At 37.3% G+C, this 19,730-nt stretch overlaps 1 protein-coding gene across 1 annotated transcript; it reads right to left on the bottom strand.

The window, feature by feature from the left end:
* Positions 1-13,024: 13,024 nt before the first annotated feature.
* LOC132344687 (heat shock transcription factor, Y-linked-like) lies at positions 13,025-13,735 on the bottom strand (the record flags this gene model as incomplete). The annotated part of the gene is made up of 1 exon (XM_059884328.1): positions 13,025-13,735. A coding segment is annotated over exon 1 (591 nt), but the record flags the coding sequence as incomplete, so codon positions are not given.
* Positions 13,736-19,730: the final 5,995 nt, after the last annotated feature.

Genomic DNA, 19,730 nt, shown 5'->3' on the forward strand with positions numbered 1-19,730 from the left:
CTAAAAGTGGTTTCACTTACATTCATGTCAGAGAATTATATAATTTCCCTTGTGACTTACCCTTTGAAATATTGGTTCTTTAGGAATATCTTGTATAATTTTTCATACATTGACAAATTTGCAAACACATATCCCATTTTTAAATTTTAGCTTCACATCTTGGTTTTCAGAGAATATACTTGGTATTATGTAAAATACTAAGACTTGTTTTATGCCTTAATGTGAAGCATATTTTTGAGAATATTTCAAAGAAAGTTCAGGTACAATTGAAAATATGACATACACACACACACACACACACACACACACACACAGTATGTGTTTATATGCCTATTTGAACATATCAGTGTAGGTACATAATTTTAAATATATATATATATATATATATATATTTTTTTTTTAACCCTTCTTTGATCTTGAAGTGTTTTGGGTCATGTTCCTCAGATTTATAGTTTGCTTTCAGTCTCCTGTCTTTTGGGGATTTATACTAAACCTGTATTAGGTATTTTCACATTACTTTAGGTCCTCTGACTCTGATGCTGGGAGGGATTGGAGGCAGGAGGAGAATGGGGTGACAGATGATAAGATGGATGGATGGCATCACCGACTCGATGAACGTGAGAGATGGTGATGGACAGGGAGGCCTGGCGTGCTGCGATTCATGGGGTCGCAAAGAGTTGGACATGACTGAGCGACTGAATTGAACTGAACTGAACTAATGTCCTATTCAGGCAGAAGCCCACAGTCAACTTCTTTGAGAGTGTAAGAATCTTTCTAGAGACAGTATCTTTCTGAGGTTGTAGAGAATAGAGCACACTGTGAACCAAGAAATTTGCCAGCCATATCAGTAAACAAATGATGCTGCAGGCATCAAGTCATAAGCCCTTGAATCTATCCATAAACGTAAAACCTGGGGGAACTCTTGATGAAATCAGTTTGCCCACTATCAAGTCCTTAGTTACTGCACTTGAAGCTGGCGTGGCCTGAAGAACTGACTTGAGACAGAAAGAATAGATACTAGCCCTAGTTAAGGTGATTATCAAAGGAATTATTTCAAGGAGCCCAGATTCTTGCATCTACCATAGGTAGAAAATATTTAAATCCATTCACTTGAGGTGTCCAGTTTTTCTTTCGTTAACCATAATATTCAGACATTCTCCATACCTGATCATTGTACCAAAATTTCTGTAAAACTTGGATCCTCCTATCCTTCGTTAGAGCAGTCTTTTTGCGATACTTGAGAAGTCGCTTCTCATGATTAAATCCTTCTTAGAATGAAAGGCTTGATGAAGAAAACATAATTCTCCACTTTTGAGCTATGCATTTTTCCCATTAGGTAGCACACATTCTAGAACTGCAATATAAGGGATTCTTGTGCAGCACCTCACTGTTAACTTATGTTTACTAATTCCTACTTCCCAAAGTTTTGAAAGTCAAAGGTCAGCTATTACTTGGGGCTGGTGCACTGGGACGACCCAGAGGGATGGTATGGGGAGGGAGGTGGGAGGAGGGTTCAGGATGGGGAATACATGTATACCTGTGGTGGGTTCATTTTGATATATGGCAAAGCCAATACAATATTGTAAAGTTAAAAAATAAAATTAAATTTAAAAAAATAAAATTAAACTTGAGGGGATTCATGGTTTCATAAACCGGTGACATCAGTTTATGAAAATATATAACCATATATGTTTACTTTACTTTTAGAAAGCCGTTCTTTACTTTTGGAAACAATGGAAAATTAGGGAAGTGAAGGGACACAAGTATAGAGTCTGAATTTATTCTGCCCAACATAGCTCTGCATTTAAGTTTGTCTTTTTTTTTTTTTTGCTTTTTCTTTGCCTATACATACTAAAGCCATCCTGGGTACACATTTTAATTGACATGCAGTGATGCTTTACTTGTCACTAGCACAAATTAGACAAAGACTGATTTTCTTTCCTTACAATGTTGTGTTAGTGTCTGCTGCCCAGCAAAATAAATCAGTTATTAGTAAATACAGGTGAGCCTCCCTTTTGAGCAGTCCTCCGATCTCCCACTTGGGCCTCCTCTCCTACTCCAAAACCAATTCCACTAGAGCACTGCATAGCAATAGCTATCTACTACATACTTGGTATGTCCTTCCTGCACTGTGTCCACAAGTCTGTTTTCCATGACTGCATCTCTTCCTACACTCCAAATGGTTTACTCAGCATCTGTTTTCTGGATTCCACTTAAATGCATTAATATGCACACACATATATTTATTACTTCTTTATTTGGTTGCCACAAACCTCAATCGCTCTGTGTGGAATTCAATTCCATGACCAGGGATCAAACCTGGGACCCCTGCATAGGGATCATGGTGTCTTAGCCACTGACCAACAGGGCATTCCCCTGTTGTTGTGTTTTCTTTAAATGATGGCCATTTGGAATGGTGTGAGGTGATATGTTGTTGTACTTTTGATCTGTGTGCCTTTGTTAAGTTGAGGTCGTTTTTTCTATGTTCAGTTTTTGAAGAGCTTCTATCACAAACACTTGTTGAATTATTTCAAAAACTTTCACCAACTATTGAGGTAATCATATGGTTTTAAACCTTGACTATACATTGATATGCAACTATTGAAGAATGTTTCCATATCTTGAATAAACCCCACACTTAATTATGGTGTCCAATCCTTTTATGGTATTGGTGGAATTTTTTGCTCATATTTTGGTAAGGATGTTTGCCTCTGTTCATCTATGAGATATTAGTCTCTAACTTTCTTTTTCTGTGTTATCTCGGGGTTGATATCAGGGTGATGGTGAACTTGTAAGATGACTTCTGGGTTTTCCTTCCACTCTAGAGTTTTGGAAGCGTTTCAGAAGTGCATGTGCCAGCAGTTCTCTGACTGGTTCATAAAATTTCCCTGTGAAGCTTTCTGGAGTTTAAGTTTGCCAACTGGAAATTTTTTCATCACAGTTTCAATCTTAGTGCTTGTAATTGCTCTGTTCATATTTTCTGTTTTTTTTTTTTTTTTTTTTTCAGCTAAAAAAAATTTAGCTGAATTTCTTAGTATTTGTCCATGGCTCAAATTCTAAATTTTATTGACTTATAGTTGTTTGCTGTAGTCCCTTATGACTCTTTGTTATTTCTGTTATATCAGTCATAATGTCATCCTTTGTCATGTCAAATTGATGGATTTGTTGTCCTCTTTGTCTTGATAAGTCTGTATCATGATTTGTCTATTTTACTTCTCCTCTCCAAGAGACCCTTTTTAGTGATACTGATTTTGGCTATTGTTTTTATCATTTCTTTTTTTTAAATTTCTGCTTTGATTTTTATCATTTTTTCCCCTTCTATTCACTTTGGGGAATTTTGCCTGATTTTTCTTCTTTCTCTAAATGCTTTAGATTGTAGGTTATGTTGATTATTTGAGATGTGTAGAATTTATCAACTTCACTCTTTTACTGCTTTAGCATGCTCCATAACTTTTGGATAATCATGTTTTAAATATTATTTTCTTTTAAGATTTTTCTTTCATTTTCTCTCACATTTCATGAGTGATCTCTTGGCCATGTACAGGTGTATTTATTCATCTACATGGATTCATGTTTCTCACAGTCCTCACCTGCAAATTCTGCTATGTAAATCAAAACATTGTGGTTAAAAAAAAAAAAGATTAATACCATTACCACTATCTCAAATTTATCAAGGCTTGATTTGAGATCCATTTTGTGATATATCTTGAAGATATTTTATTTTCACTTTAGAAAAAATGTGTATTCTGCTCTGCTTCAGTGAAATGTACTATACGTATCAATTTACTTTGTCTGGTCTTGTGTGCCTTTGAACACTTGTGTTTCATTTTAAACTTTATTTCTAAATTGGAGGATAGTTTCTTTCCAGTGTTGTGTTGGCTTCTGCTGTACAACAGTGTGTATTAGCATATAGGAGGCCAAAGTCTTTTTGTGTGTGTGTGTTGTTGATTGTCTGTTACTTATTCATTTTTCTAGTCCCTATAGAAATGTTTATCGTCTTTTCCCCATTCCGTTTCTAGAATGTTTTATCACCTTTACTACCACAACATCCAAGTTATTTTCAAGGAGCCTGCCTACTTTTTCTTTCATTATGTTTTGAGTTTTTACCACATTCCTTTGCCTACAACATATTTCTCTGGCTTCACATTTCCCTACTGCGTTCCTCATCATTTCTTCCCAAACTTCTGCGTAATAGTTATTGCTCCTCGTCTCCACTCCAAGTTGATAAAATTAGTTGAGTGTCTAGTGTGGGCTTTGCAGTTGGAGAGACTGACAACTATGTTCTTGAATCTGCAGTTGAGTCTTCCGTCTCTAATGGTGATACCATATCTGTTCATGTCATTTGTAGATGTCTATAGAATTAGTCTGACATTAGGCAGTCTATTTGCTGAAGATTGGTTGCGTTTTTCTGTCTTGCTTGTTGTGTAGTGTGAGGCATCAGCCCTGGGTTGTGTAGGCAGTTGGGTGCAGTACATCTGAGATTAAGAAAGAGGCCTTCAACGAGACTGTCACCAGTTAATAATCAGTGTAGACAGGAATTCTGTAGTGTCCCATGATCCTGGTCTCAGTGTGAAAGGTTGTAATGGAATGCAAAGAGCTGGGATTCTTGGCCTCCAGAGGAGAGGAATTCAATCTGGGGCCAGAGATAAGGCTGGATCACTCAGAGCTTTGTATAATAAAATTTTATTAAAATATCAATGAGATAGAGAAAACTTCTCATATAGGCATCAGAATGGGGCAGAAAGAGTACCCTCCTGCTAGTCTTCAGCTGGATATTATATAGTCACTAGTAGTCTGTTAATGAAAGAAAGGAATGTTTTAAAACTCAGAGTGGTACCAGGCCCCCTCACACATAAGATGCATTTTGGGATAATCTTGGCATCAGATGATTCATCCAGGGCCATAAAATGATTGTCTTGAAGAAGGATAGATTACCATACAAATGATTCATTTACATAGATTAGGGAAATACTATCTGAGTATGACATACTGGTTTGTCAAGTAGGTTCTGAGCCATTAGGAGGAACTGACTTAAGAACAGAGTTTGGGGTAAAAGCATAGTACATTAGCATAGTTTAAGACAAACATTTCCATAAGAAAAATGCATTGGTTATCTCAAGGTTTGAGAATAGTTAACTTCAGATGAAACCAGGTGTCATTCTGGCAATATAACATTTTAAGAGAAACCTCCTTTTAAATTTGTATAAAGACAGAAAAAAAAAATATTGCTAGTTTGTTTCCTCCTGCTACTTAAGAGAGATAAAAATGTCTGATACTTTCAGGCCAAATCCTTCATTTGGAGACCCCAGCCTTCCTGCCTGTTACCCTCTCAGATGATGACAGCAGAAAATATCAGGCCCAACTTATGCCCAGAGAACTACCATACCATAGTGATAGATTGAGGAGATTAAAAAAGTAACATAGATAAATGGTAAATAAATAAGTAAAAGGTGCCACAAGCAATAAACACTACAGAGAAGACAACAGATTCATAATGAGAGCCAATCAAGTAAATCTCAAGGCAAAAAACACCACCAGAGTAGAGTGCCAACTGAAAAATAAAGAAAGCAAATCTGACAAGAAGAGCAGGACAGCCCCCACAGAATAACAGGAAACCACAGTTAATATAGAAATGCATACCCATGTTAAAGAATGAAGTGATGCAACAGCAACTAAAGGCACAGAAAATAGGAAACCAAAGTAAAAGTAGAAATAGCTATACAAAAAATAAAAATATAGTTGAAATAATCTTCAAGATCAAATCAATGTGTAGTAACAAAGAAGCATACAACTGAGAAAAATAGTGCACAAACAACACAACAATTCAATGCATCAAAAGAATAATACATATTTCCTTGTGTCTCATCTGTGAGTGTCCTAGTGCTGAACATGGGCCAGAGGACAATTACACCTCTTTGGGAAGTTCTCCAAAGATGGAGAGAACTGGATTCTGGATATCTCTAAGGGCACCTCAGACTCAAAACTGCTATAATTCCTGTGCGTTCTTATAGCTGCCTGAGCCTGGGCATTTTTTTTTTTTTTTTACCTCTTCTCGGCTTTGGATGTAATCCGTAGACACAGGGTCTGCATCATTAATCCTGTGTATTTAATCTGCAGCATGCACAACTGGATGGAAGATTCATAATCCTCTTTCTTAATGGCTCTGTCCCTGGGCCTCAGGTGTAAATTTCATCCTTGCTCACATGTGGTCACCAAATGTGTCTGACTTGAGACACTTGTGGTGCACTGGGGTCTGCCATGATGAGCACAGAAGGTTAAGGTACAGCTGCTTGGAATTCTGGAAACATGGTGGTGCTAGTTATGAATAGGAGCCAGCAGCCATAGGCAGAAGAGGTTTTGCCTGAATGGGATCCTTTTCTAGCCTGTGTTTGCAGGAGCATGAGTGGTACTTCTGCTGGTCTTTCTCTATTGCCTTATAGTAGGTGTTAACAGGTGGGAAGGTGAGGCGCTACCAAGGTATCTCTGCCTCCTGAGTGTGACACAGTACAGTCGCTTTGGCAGTTTGGGAATTCTCAAAAGGTATTCCCTGCTACACAACGACTTGTACCTGCTCCGTCAGGCCATTTCCACATAGTCAACAGCAGTCCTCTCCCAGGATCCCTCTAAATCCCTTCTTAATTCCTTTTCACTCAGGTATGTCTGGAACCCACATGGGACACTCTGGTGAGCAGGGCATTCTGCTATTTGATGCTGTGGGAGAACTATTGCCCTTGCAGAAGTATTATTTGTGATCCATTTATTGAGAGAGTTGCATTTCACATCTGCCTACATTTCTGCCTTCTTGGAACTTCTCAGTTTTTCCTGGAAAGCTCAATTATTATTTTTTCCTTGACAGAAAAACATGAAACATTAGTTGCCATGAATCAATCTGTTTGATGGGACATTGCTTACGTACACACGTAACTGGTACTACTTTGACTTTCAATATGCAATCAAGCATATTGTGTTGTCTTTTTTTCTTTCCCCCTTGGAAATTTCTCTTAATGAGGAATTGTCATCAGCATGAAGAAATGCAGAACTTTCCACATAAAATATAATAGCAAAATTGGGCTCAAAAAGGCAGCACTTGAATATCTCTAGCTATTTTTTGAACGTTCCTGACATTTTCCCAGCGTACAAATGTCTAACTTCAGATCTCAAAGCGCAATTCCATTCAGTAGATATCAAAGGTGAGACTTCCATGGGCATAATTTAATTATTGTATAATAAGACGGCAAGTTCATAGGAAATTACCAGTTGGTACTTGACTACTTGAAAAAAGAGAGAAAACGACAGCAATGACCAAAAAATAAAATTGAAAAAAAAAACAAAACAAAACAGGAATGTGTAGTTAGTTATTTAATTATAAGAGGTACACATGAATTGATGTTTGTATCACAGAATAAGCAAGGAGATAGCATACAATCATCTATATCTGCTTAACTGTCTCTGCTAATGACTTGGACACTGTGGATCACACACAAACCAAAAAAAAGAAATAAAGAAAGAAAGAAACATAATTTTGTAAAATTCTTAGAGATAAGAATACAAGAATACCTTATATGTCTCCTGGGAATCGTGTATGCTAGTAAAGGTGCAGCAGTTAGAATTGGACAGGGGACAATGAACTAATTCAAAATTGGGAAAGGAACAAGTCAAAGCTATATATTGTTGTCCTGATTATTTAACTTCTGTGCAGAGAACACCATGAAAAAATAAAAATCTAGATGAATCTCAAGTTAGAAACCGAATTTATGTGGGAGATATGAATAACCTTAGTTATCCCAGTGACAACACCAAAATGACAGAAGAAATATAATAATTAAGGTGCCTCTTGATGAAAGTATTATCTGTTTCAAATATAGACATCTGAAATGAGATAGTCCTACATACAAGATGAAATTCTCAGTTTCACATATGAAAACCTAGATAAAGATTTCAGGGTGTGAAACATGAAATTCTCCATTATTCACATATACAAATCTGGAGAAAGATTTTCCAACATAAAGTACGAATTCTCTGTACATCATACATGAATGTACGGACACGAAATATTCTGCAGAAAATGTGGAATTTTTTTACATTAGAGTTATGAAAATATGGATGCAGATTCTTTGACAGGAAATACAAAAATGTCTGTTTCACATATCCACACATGGTCACATGATAAATGAATTTTTTCATATTTGTCATTTGAAAATATTTGTGAGGTCTTTCCTTCATGAAATATTGAATACTGTCTATTTCACATTTGAAAAACCTGTGTTAATTTTCCTACAAGAAATATAGAATTTTCCCACAGATTTTCATGCTTGGGCTCTGAAATTCTCTATCTTTTCATCAAGAATGTTTGGAAGGTATTCTGATATGAGATTCGGAATTCTGTGTATTTCCCATTTGACAATCTGGGGAGAAATGTTCTCATATGAAATATAAATTCTCAATTGTTCACATGTGAAATATTTTCCAGATTTGTACACATGAAAGAGAATTTCCCGTCATTCAGAAATTAAGATCTGAGCTAAACCGCAAACATCAAACAGCTATATTTCATGTATATCCTGAATACCATATAGAGTTTTCTGTATTTCTTTGATAAAAATCTGGGTGAAGATTTCCCTATAAGAAATAGGGAATAATATATTTTACACATGTAAAATCAAAACCCTTATGATTAGACAGTGGAATTGATAAATAGATGCAGGGGATTCTATCTGACAGATGAGTGCCTGAAGACCTATGGATGGAGGTTAGTGATATCGTATAGGAAAAAGTGATCAAGACCATCCACATGAAAAAGAAATGAAAAATGGTAAAGTTACGAGGCCTCACAAAGAGCTGAGAAGAGGAGCGAAGCTAAACAAAAAGGGGAAAAAGGAAACAATAACCCTGTATCAGATCAGATCAGATCAGTCACTCAGTCGTGTCCGACTCTTTGTGACCCCATGAATTGTAGCATGGCAGGCCTCTCTGTCCACCACCAATTCCCGGAGTTCACTGAGAGGAGACAGCAAAAGAGACACAGATGTATATAACTGTCTTTTGGACTCTGTGGGAGAGGGAGAGGGTGGGATGATTTGGGAGAATGGCATTGAAACATGTATAATATCATATATGAAATGAGTCACCAGTCCAGGTTCCATGCACAATACTGGATGCTTGGGGCTGGTGCACTGGGATGACCCAGAGGGATGGTATGGGGATGGAGGAGGGAGGAGGTTTCAGGATGGGGAACACATGTATACCTGTGGAAGATTCATTTTGATATATGGCAAAACTAATATGATATTGTAAAATTAAAAAATAAAATAAAATAAAGCAAACCTTAGAGGGAAAAATGAACATTCACAGTGTTGTGTAACTATTGACACTATTTCTGGAATGTTTTCATCATTCTTCCTGCCAGCCATGTTAAAGGACAATTTTGCAACACCTATAAATGTTTTTATTTTATTTTAAAATGCAAAATATTTTGATTCATTGTTTTAATCAATTTGGAACATGTGTTCAAATAGAAAATAAATGTTAACTGCTTCCTCTCAATCTGTATTTATATAATAATAAATCTGGATAGCACATAAAAAGAAAAGAAAAGAAAATTATACACATTTGGATGAAGATCCCCAAAGAATTGCAAGGAGAGGTAAAACCACCCTCAGTTATCAATGTCAATAAATAAAGCAAATCAATAGAACTGGAAAGTCTACTGATCTCTTCAAGAAAATCACAGATACCAAGGGAAAATGTCATGCAATCATGGGCACAATAAAGGACAGAAATGGTATGGATGTAGCCAAAACAGAAACTATTAAGAAGAGGTGGGAAGAATACATGGATGAAATGTGCACAAAAGATCTTCATGACCCAGTTAAGCACGATGGTGTGATCGTTCACCTGAGGACCCGATGTCCTGGAATGTGAAGTCTAGTGGGACTTAGGAAGCATAACGACAAACAAAGCTTGTGGAGGTGATGGAATTCAGTTGAGATATTTCAAATTCTAAAAGATGATGATATGAGTGTGCTGCCCTCCATATGCCAGCAAATTTGGGAGACTCAGCAGTGGCCAGAGGACTGGAAATGGTCAGTTTTCATTCCAACCACAAAGAAAGGCAATCCAAAGAATGTCCAAACTACCACTTAATTGCACATGTCTGACACACTTGCCCAGAACTGCTCAGAATTCCCCAAGCCAGGCTTCAACAGAATGTGAACCATGAGCTCCCAGATGTTCAAGCTGGATTTATAAAGGGCAGAGGAACCCGAGATTCAATTGTCAACACCCGTTGGGTCCTCCAAAAGGCAAGAGAACTCCAGGAAAGCAGCTACTCTTATTTGACTATGCCAAAGACTTTGACTGACACAACAAAACGACACACACACAAAAAGTCACATCAAAACGTGGAATATTCTTCCAAACATCGGAATACATGCCTCCTGAGAATTCTTACATCCATGTAAATAAAATAAATATTTATCAACTTGGAAAATTTTCTCAGTCAATAGGAAAGGTGAATTATGATAGTAGTGCAGGTTATAGAATGTTGTTGAGTAATGTGTAGAGCATTTGATTGGTTATTACATTTCTTTATTGATAATTCAGTAAGCACTTAAAATGTGTCATTTTCAGGCTCTATGTTTCAGCTGTTGTGAAAGATACATAAAGAGGGTAGACCCAAAACACATTGAAGATATCTGTACTCTCCTTCGTAGGAGGGCAAACAGTAGTTCCTTCCAACCGCAAGAAATAGTTGAGACAAAGTTGTTAGAAGGGGCTTAGCATAAGGTAAGGTAAGGTTAGGTAAGTCACTTCAGTTGTGTTTGACTCTAGGCGACCCCATAGATGGCAGCCCAACAGGCCCCCACATCCCTGGGATTCTCCAGCCAAGAACACTGGAGTGGGTTGCCATTTTCTTCTCCAATGCATGAAAGTGAAAAGTGAAAGTGAAGTCGCTGAGTCGTGTCCGACTCTTAGCGACCCCATGGACTGCAGCCTACCTGGCTCCTCTGACCATAGGATTTTCCAGGCAAGAGTACTGGAGCGTGGTGTCATTGCCCTCTCCGAGGGCTTAGCATGACTGAAAATAATTTGTGATTGTAGCTTCAGAAGAGAAAGATAATGAAATGACTAAAGAAAACAGATATCATGTCTTCCAAGAACTTTGTAACCATGCTGATGTGCTGCAGTAATGACCAGGAATTTATTCTGTCTCTATGGGGACAGATAAGCAACATCTAAACATGCATTTGAAATTATAGGGTGGAATCTTGGTGTCAGGAAATAGAGACATGGCTTAAGGACAGCAGCGCAAAAATGACCCTATAGAATACCACTTGTAAAGTACATAACTTGTGCTGACCATGGGCCAGTCACTGATTATATCATGCTATCTTTTCTATCACAGTGATGGTATAATTGTGATCATGATTTTGGGTGTACTACAATATCTATATTTTCAGGGACAAAATTAATTTCTATAATGAAAACAATCTGCTGTCTAATCTTTAAGACTCTACCAGTAACTAATAGAATATAATATGTGAATGTGCTGAAGATCATACTGTGTATTTTTATTTATCTAATTTTATTTGCATCTCTTTCTTCACCCATACCATCCTAATTTAGACACCCCTTCATTTCAGCAGGGATGATTTCAGAAATCACTTTACATCCATTACCTCTTTTCCCTTGCTTCTCATTTTCTTGCTTACAAATATTATATCAGGTGTCATTTACCTAGGATGCATAACGAATGCTTTCTTGAACTGAAGAGTTTGGAATACCATGCAGTAAAATAGTAAACCAATGAACTAAAGCCTCATTTTCTCTTCTTTGTTTAAAAATTGAAAATGAAACTATGAAGATGAACATGTAAATTTATTGTTCAAATACAGGAATGGTAGGTATTTGTTGACATCTCCCAAAGTAACGTTCAATCTTCCTTAGGCTCCATAATCTGACACGTATTTGGTAGGTCAGTTTTAATTAGCATGGTTTCCATATAATGGTGATTGTTGATGAGTTGACTTGAAAGAGAGGAAGCAGATGTGTAAGTGCTTGTTGGCACTGAGAACCACGAGTTGCCTGTCTCTTGCAGGTTAGGAAAAGGATTGTCATGGCCTGACATATCGCTATGCCTGACTGGAAATTTAGAAGGCTCCACCATCAGTCCAGAATAAGTGCTCTGTAATGGGGATACAATGTGGTTCTGAGAAGTAGATGTAGTTGTAGTAGCAAAGTCCTCAATGGGGCCATTTACTTGAGTGTAGCTGCTATGTGAATGCCAATTAAAAATGCTCAACTTTTTTAAAACAGCAGGTTGATTTACCAAAATCTGTTCTGTTTGTCTAACCGATATTGGTGATGGGTGGTTAGGTAAGTCACATGGAGATAGGGCATTTGTATTAGTGACAATCTGCATGGTATGAGGCTTTTGTATGAAAGGCACAGGTAAACGTGTGGAGGCTGAAAATGCGCTCTCTCTACTAATTTCTGGAATAAATTCAGAGTTACGATCATCTTCGTTGACACTTGCTTTAACATGCTTCTTGTTATCTTGCACTAATGAAGATATTTGAGACACATTATTAATCCCAACTCTTCTTTCTCTTCTTTGCACTCTTAATAAAAGTTGAGGATGACCTCTTTTGAAATTTGGATTATAGTAGGTCTGTAACTAAAATCAAAGGATTACATTATTTAGTTTCTTTATAAACCAAGGTAAAACTGACAAGCAAAGCTAAGTTATAAAAATGTATTCCTTTAATGAAACCAACTAAATAGCATCAAATAAAACACCTCCATTACTAGTTTAACAGGTAACATGTTAGAAAGAATATGATCCTCAATGAAAAATATATTTTATATATACAGTAAATACCACTTTAAGTTGCTTCAGGACTTATATCTGGTTTCACAGTGCTAGGAAAGTTTGTCAAACATCCAATATTTTAACATATCCAGCTGTTCTCAACTTCAAAAAATAAAACTTTTTAACAATTTGTTAGCTCAAGTTTAAATTCGGTTTAGCTACATATGTAAATGCGCTTTCTAGGTCACATGATTTCATCTTACGTATTGCCAATAAGTGAAAATGTTGGAATACCTTACTCAAAAGAGAGATGTTGTTTTCTTCTTCCAGAAAGACAGGTAGTGAAGCAGATCTTTGAAAAGTTTGTCGCTTTTTACTAAATCCATAAAGGTTAAGCTGTCGAATTAAACTCTTCATACTCTTGGTTTCAAATATTCTGAAAGGTGCCTTTCTTTCCAAGACTTCTTTCTTAAAGAGTTCTTCGTGGATCACTATACATGTGCCTCTCTCATCCCACCAAATAGATTCAAACTGATCACTTTCAACTATATTCCAAAGTTTTTGTGGAAAGGTGAGTGAAAGAAAATTAGTCACCTCATCTGTTTCAGATACAGAATATTTGTAGCATGGCCTTTTTATCACAAGATCCTCAGACAAAGCCTGAAAAGCATATTCTTCAATCATAGATCTCAAAACTGAGTCCCTAGTAAGTGTATAATCATACAAAGATCTAATGGAGGTTTCTGAATCAGTTGATTCATCCTTAGGAGGCCCATCTTGAATTTCTGAAGGTATATGTGCCATCTCAGAGAAATCTTTCTTCAGATCCTTTACTCATTTGTCTGATTTTACTGACCACTACTTCAAAAATTGCTTGGCTGGCCAACAGAGAGAAACTCTCTAGACCATCGCAGAGGTCCTCAAAGTCAAAAGGCTGTGACATCACAAAATCACTTGTCTCCTAGCAATCAAAGGGTAGCTGTGACATCACAAAATCACTGGTCTCCTAGCCATTGAAAGGTGATGTTCAGCTAGGCTTTACTTCAGCATCAACTTAAAAATACAGCCTGCTTACAGAAATAGTAACCAAAACCATGAAGCATGCAAAATCTCATTCCTAAACAATTTTTACACAGAAAAATCACATCAATAAATCTACTTGGTTTCTGAAATAAAAGTGATTTATCACCCTTCTATACACACATTTTTCATATTCAGTACTGTTACCCAAGCAAAATTGGTCTACTGGCCTCTGCAATAAAATCTTTTAACTGTCTGGTTTCAACTACTCTGTGGTCTCTGTACTTAACTTTCAGGCTGGCTGGGGCTTTGGCATCTCTAAAACTGTTCATAGGATAATGCTCAGGATGTTATTGATGGCCCTTGAGGAGGAACTAAAGACCCTTGAATTTGACTAATGGCTAAATCATTATTATTCTCTATCACTTGATTATTATCCTTAGATTCTGTCTTTTCTAGCCTCACTGTTTAAAATTACTTTTTTTTATTGTTTTGTGTGTATTTTATTTTATTATTTTTTATTTGATTTTTTAACTTTACAATATTGTCCTGGTTTTGCCATACATCAACATGAATCTGCCACAGGTATACATGTGTTCCCCATCCTGAAACCTCCTCCCTCCTCCCTCCCCATACCATCCCTCTGGGTCGTCCCAGCACACCAGCCCCAAACATCCAGTATCGTGCATCGAACCTGAACTGGTGACTCGTTCATACATGATATTATACATGCTTCAATGTCATTCTACCAAATCATCTCACCCTCTACCTCTCCCAAGAGTCCAAAAGACTGTTCTATACATCAGTGTCTCTTTTGCTGTCTCATATACAGAGTTATTGTTACCATCTTTTAAATTCCATATATATGTGTTAGTATACTGTATTGGTGTTTTTCTTTCTGGCTTACTTCACTCTGTAAAATAGGTTTCAGTTTCATCCACCTCATTAGAACTGATTGAAATTTATTCTTTTTAATGGCTGAGTAACACTCCATTGTATATATGCACCACAGCTTTCTCATTCATTCATCTGCTGATGGACATCTAGGTTGCTTCCATGTCCTGGCTACTAGAAACAGTGCTGCGATGAACATTGGGGTACACGTGTCTCTTTCAATTCTGGTTTTCTCAGTGTGTATGCCCAGCAGTGGGACTGCTGGATTATAAGGCAGTTCTATTTCCAGTTTTTTAAGGAATCTCCACACTGTTCTCCATAGTGGCTGTACTACTTTGCATTCCCAGCAACAGTGTAAGAGGGTTCCCTTTTCTCCACATCCTCTCCAACATTGATTGCTTGTGGACTTTTGGATCGCACCCATTCTGACTGGTGTGAAATTGAACACCAGGAGGTCTACAATCTCCTACCTCTTTCTCTCGGTTTTCATACTTTTCAGTCTTCAGAAGGGACTGCTTAGAACACGAAAGGAAATAAAGTGTTGGACTTAGAACTCAATCATAAATGTGACAGAAAATCTCAGTTGCAGGTTCGATTTCTTTTTCAGGTTTTCCAGCTCTTGGAGTGTTTCAATCAGCAACAACTTTGGCTATTTCCTGCTGAGATGGAGCCTGGAGTTGGAAATAATTCTGAAATCTAAGCTTGGCATCAATATTTTCTCTTATGAAAATATACTTCTATATTTTATATATGATATATATGTATATATAAGTCTATATCTGTCTATTTTTGTCAAAACTGGACAAAAATTTGAAAATTGGTAGATCTTTATTAAAAGCAGAGAGGTGAGTGATATAAAAGAGTCCTCATATTTTACATTCAGCCAAGAAAACATATTTTGAAGTATTTCTGCTTACATATATTCAACAACCGAGTCGACTTTTTAATCATTCTTCATTTGGGTTTTAATTTTTTTCCATTTCTATTAAATCTAACAGGAGTTAAAAGCCATTGCACCTTTTTTATACACACACTCATACACACAGGTGTATATATGTCAAAATATAATTTTATGCAACACTATTTAGGTGGCCAAACTCATTGCTTGCTCCCAAGATCTTAAATAAACTGTTTGGGAAGCCTTACATTACTTAATAATTTTCTGGCTGAACAATTCAGATCCTGTTGCTGAAAAGCTCTCCTTTAATCTCGCTCATCTTCCACAATTCTTTCTGTAATAAGAGGTAGGGCTCATACTTATGGGGACACCTTGAACGCATAAAATCACAACTCTCATTTACTTAGATATATTGTTCAAAGAACGCTGTTGCTCTCCTCACATTGGACACAACTTTATTTTATTTATTTTCAATATAAATATATGTATTTTAATTGGAGTCTAATTGCTTTACAATATTGTACTGGTTTTGCCATACATAAATATGAATCTGCCACAGGTATACATGTGTGCCACCTCCCTCCTCATATCATCCCTCCTGGTTATCCCAGTGCACCAGCCCCAAGCATCCTGTATCATGCATTGAACCTGGACTGCCAGTTTGGTGACCTATGTTATTATACATGTGTCAGTGCCATTCTCCCAAATCATACCACCCTAGCCGTCTCCCAGAGCTCAAAAGACTGTTTTATACATCTGTGTCTTTTTTGCATTCTCGCATACATGGTTATCATTATCATCTTTCTAAATTCCACATATATGTGTTAGTTTATTCTATTGGTGTTTTTCTTTCTGGCTAACTTCATTCTGTATAATAGGCTCCAGTTTCATCCACCCCATTAGAACTGACTGAAATGTATTCCTTTTAATGGCTGAGTAATACTCCATTATGTATATATCCCACAGCTTTCTTATCCATTCATCCACTAATGGACATCTAGGTTGCTTCCATGTCCTGGCTATTAGAAACAGTGCTGTGATGAACATCGGGGTACACATGTCTCTTTCAATTCTGGTTTCCTTGGTGTGTATGCACAGCAGTGGGATTGTTGTGTCTTATGGCAGTTCTATTTGAAGGTTGTTTTTTTTTTTTTTTAAAGAATCTAAACAGTGTTCTCCATAGTGGCTGTACTAGTTTGCATTCCCACCAACAGTGTAAGAGGGTTCCTTTTTCTCCACACCTTATCCAGCATTTATTGCTTGTAGACTTTTGGAGCACAACCAATCTGACTGGCATGAAAAGGTACCTCATTGTGGTTTTGATTTTCATTTCTCTGATAATGAGTGATGTTGAGCATCTTTTCATGTGTTTGTTAGCTATCTGTATGTCTTCTTTGAAGAAATGTCTGTTTAGTTCTTTGGCCAATTTTTTCATTGAGTCGTTTATTTTCCTGGAATTGAGCTTCAGGAGTTGCTTGTATATTTTTGACATTAATTCTTTGTCAGTTGCTTCAGTTCAGTTCAGTTGTTCAGTCATGTCCGACTCTTTGCGACCCCATGAATTGCAGCACAACAGGCCTCCCTATCCATCTCCAACTCCTGGAGTTCAACAAACTCACGTCCATCGACTCGGTGATGCCAACCACCATCTCATCCTCTCTCGTCCTCTTCTCCTCCTGACCTCAATCCCTCCCAGCATCAGAGTCTTTACCAGTGAGTCAAATCGTCACAGGAGGTGGCCAAAGTACTGGAGTTTCAGCTTTAGCATCATTCCTTCCAAGGAACACCCAGGACTAAACTCCTGTAGAATGGACTGGATGGATCTCTTACATCAAGAGTCTTTTCCAGCACTACAGTTCAAAAGCATCAATTCTTCCATGCTCAGCTTTCTTCACAGTCCTACTCTCACATCCATACATGACTACAGGAAAAACCATAGCCCTGACTAGATGGACCATTGTTGGCAACGTAATGTCTCTGCTTTTGAATATGCTATCAAGGTGGGTCACAACGTTCCTTCCAAGGAGTGTCTTTTAATTTCATGGCTGCAGACACCAACTGCAGTGATTTTGGAGCCCCCCAAAATAAAGTTTGACACTGTTTCCCCATCTATTTCCCATGACATGATGGGACCAGTTGCCATGATTTTCATTTTCTGAATGTTGAGCTTGAAGCCAACTTTTTCACTCTCCTCTTTCACTTTGATCAAGAGTCATTTTAGTTCCTCTTCACTTTCTGCCAGAAGGATGGTATCATCTGCATATCTGAGGTTATTGATATTTCTCTTGGCAATCTTGATTCCACCTTGTGCTTCCTCCAGCCCTGTGTTTCTCATGATGTACTCTGCATATAAGTTCAATAAGCAGGGTGACAATATACAGCCTAGACATACTCCTTTTCCTATTTGAAACCAGTATGTGTTCCATGTACAGTTCTAACTGTTGCTTCCTGACCTGCATATAGGTTTCTCAAGAGTCAGGTCAGGTGGTCTGGTATTCCCATCTCTTTCAGAATTTTCCACAGTTTATTGTGATCCACACACTCAAAGGCTTCCACATAGACAATAAAGCAGAAAGAGATGAATTTCTGGAACTCTTGCTTTTTCAATGATCCAGCAGATGTTGGCAACTTGATCTCTGGTTCCTCTGCCTTTTGTAAAACCAGCTTGAACATCTGGAAGTTCACAATTCACATATTGCTGAAGCCTGGCTTGGAGAATTTTGAGCATTTCTTTACTAGCATGTGAGATGAGTGCAATTGCATGGTGATGTGAGAATTCTTTGGCATTGCCTTTCTTTGGGATTGGAATGAAAACTGACCTTTTCGAGTCCTTTGGCCACTGCTGAGTTTTCCAAATATGCTGCCATATTGAGTGCAGCACTTTCACAGCATCATTAAAAGGGGCCAATAGCTCTAAATAGACATTTCTTTAAAGAAGACATATGGATGTCTAATAAACACATGAAATATGCTTAACATCATTCATCATTAGATAAATGAAAATTAAAATTGTAATGAGCAGTCATCTCACACTGTTCAGAGTGGCCATCACCAGAAATTCTACAATCAAGAAATCCTGGAAAGGCTGTGGAGAAAAGTTAACCCTAATACACTGTTGCCCGTAACACAAACTGGTACAACCTGTATTCAGAACAGTTTGGAGATTCCTTGAGAAACTTGGACTAGACCTGTCATATGACCCAGAAACCCCACTTCTTTGCATATACCCAGAGGGAATTAGGATGGAACATAACACATGTACCCCAATGTTTATTGAAATTGCCTTTACAATAGCTATGGCATGGAAGTAATCTAGATGCACATCAGCAGATGAATATATAAGGAAGTTGTGGTATATATACAAACGAAATATTACTCAGCTACAGAAAGGCATATATTTGTGTCACTTTTAATGAGGCAGTTCAACCTACAGCCTATTATTCAGAGTGAAAAAAGTTAGAGAGAGGCAAATATTGCACATTAATGCATATAAATTGGATTTAGGAAGACAGTAACAATAACCCTACCCACGTGGAGGCTAGTAAAGAAGACCCACATATAAATAACACTTAGACTGGGATGATTTGAGAACATAGCATTGGAACAGGTATATTACCATATATAAAAGAGATGATCAGTGCAAGTTCAGCATATGAAAGATGCACCCAACTCTTGTGCTGTGGAAGAACCCAGAATCATGGGGTAATAAGGAAGTTTTGAGTTGTGTTCAGGATAGGGAGATACATATTTTCATGTGGCTGGTTCATGTTGATCTATATGTCAAAAACCATCACAGTAATACATAGTAATTCTATTCCAATTAAATAAATCATTTTTGTAAAAAGAAATTAGAAGAAATTTTAAAAAATGCATTTAGAAGTAGCATGGACATAATCCAGAATACAACCTCAACAGTTGTTTTATACCTACTCAAGAAAGTGCTGTGATGAACATTGGGGCAGCACTGTTTATAATAGCCAGGACATGGAAGCAACCTAGGTGTCCATCAGCAGATGAATGGATAAGAAAGCTGTGGTACATATACACAATGGAGTATTACTCAGCCATTAGAAAGAATAAATTTCAATCAGTTCTAATGAGGTGGAC

This window comes from Bos taurus, chromosome Y (genome assembly GCF_002263795.3).
Source record: "Bos taurus isolate L1 Dominette 01449 registration number 42190680 breed Hereford chromosome Y, ARS-UCD2.0, whole genome shotgun sequence".
In the NCBI taxonomy this organism is placed as follows: domain Eukaryota; kingdom Metazoa; phylum Chordata; class Mammalia; order Artiodactyla; family Bovidae; genus Bos; species Bos taurus.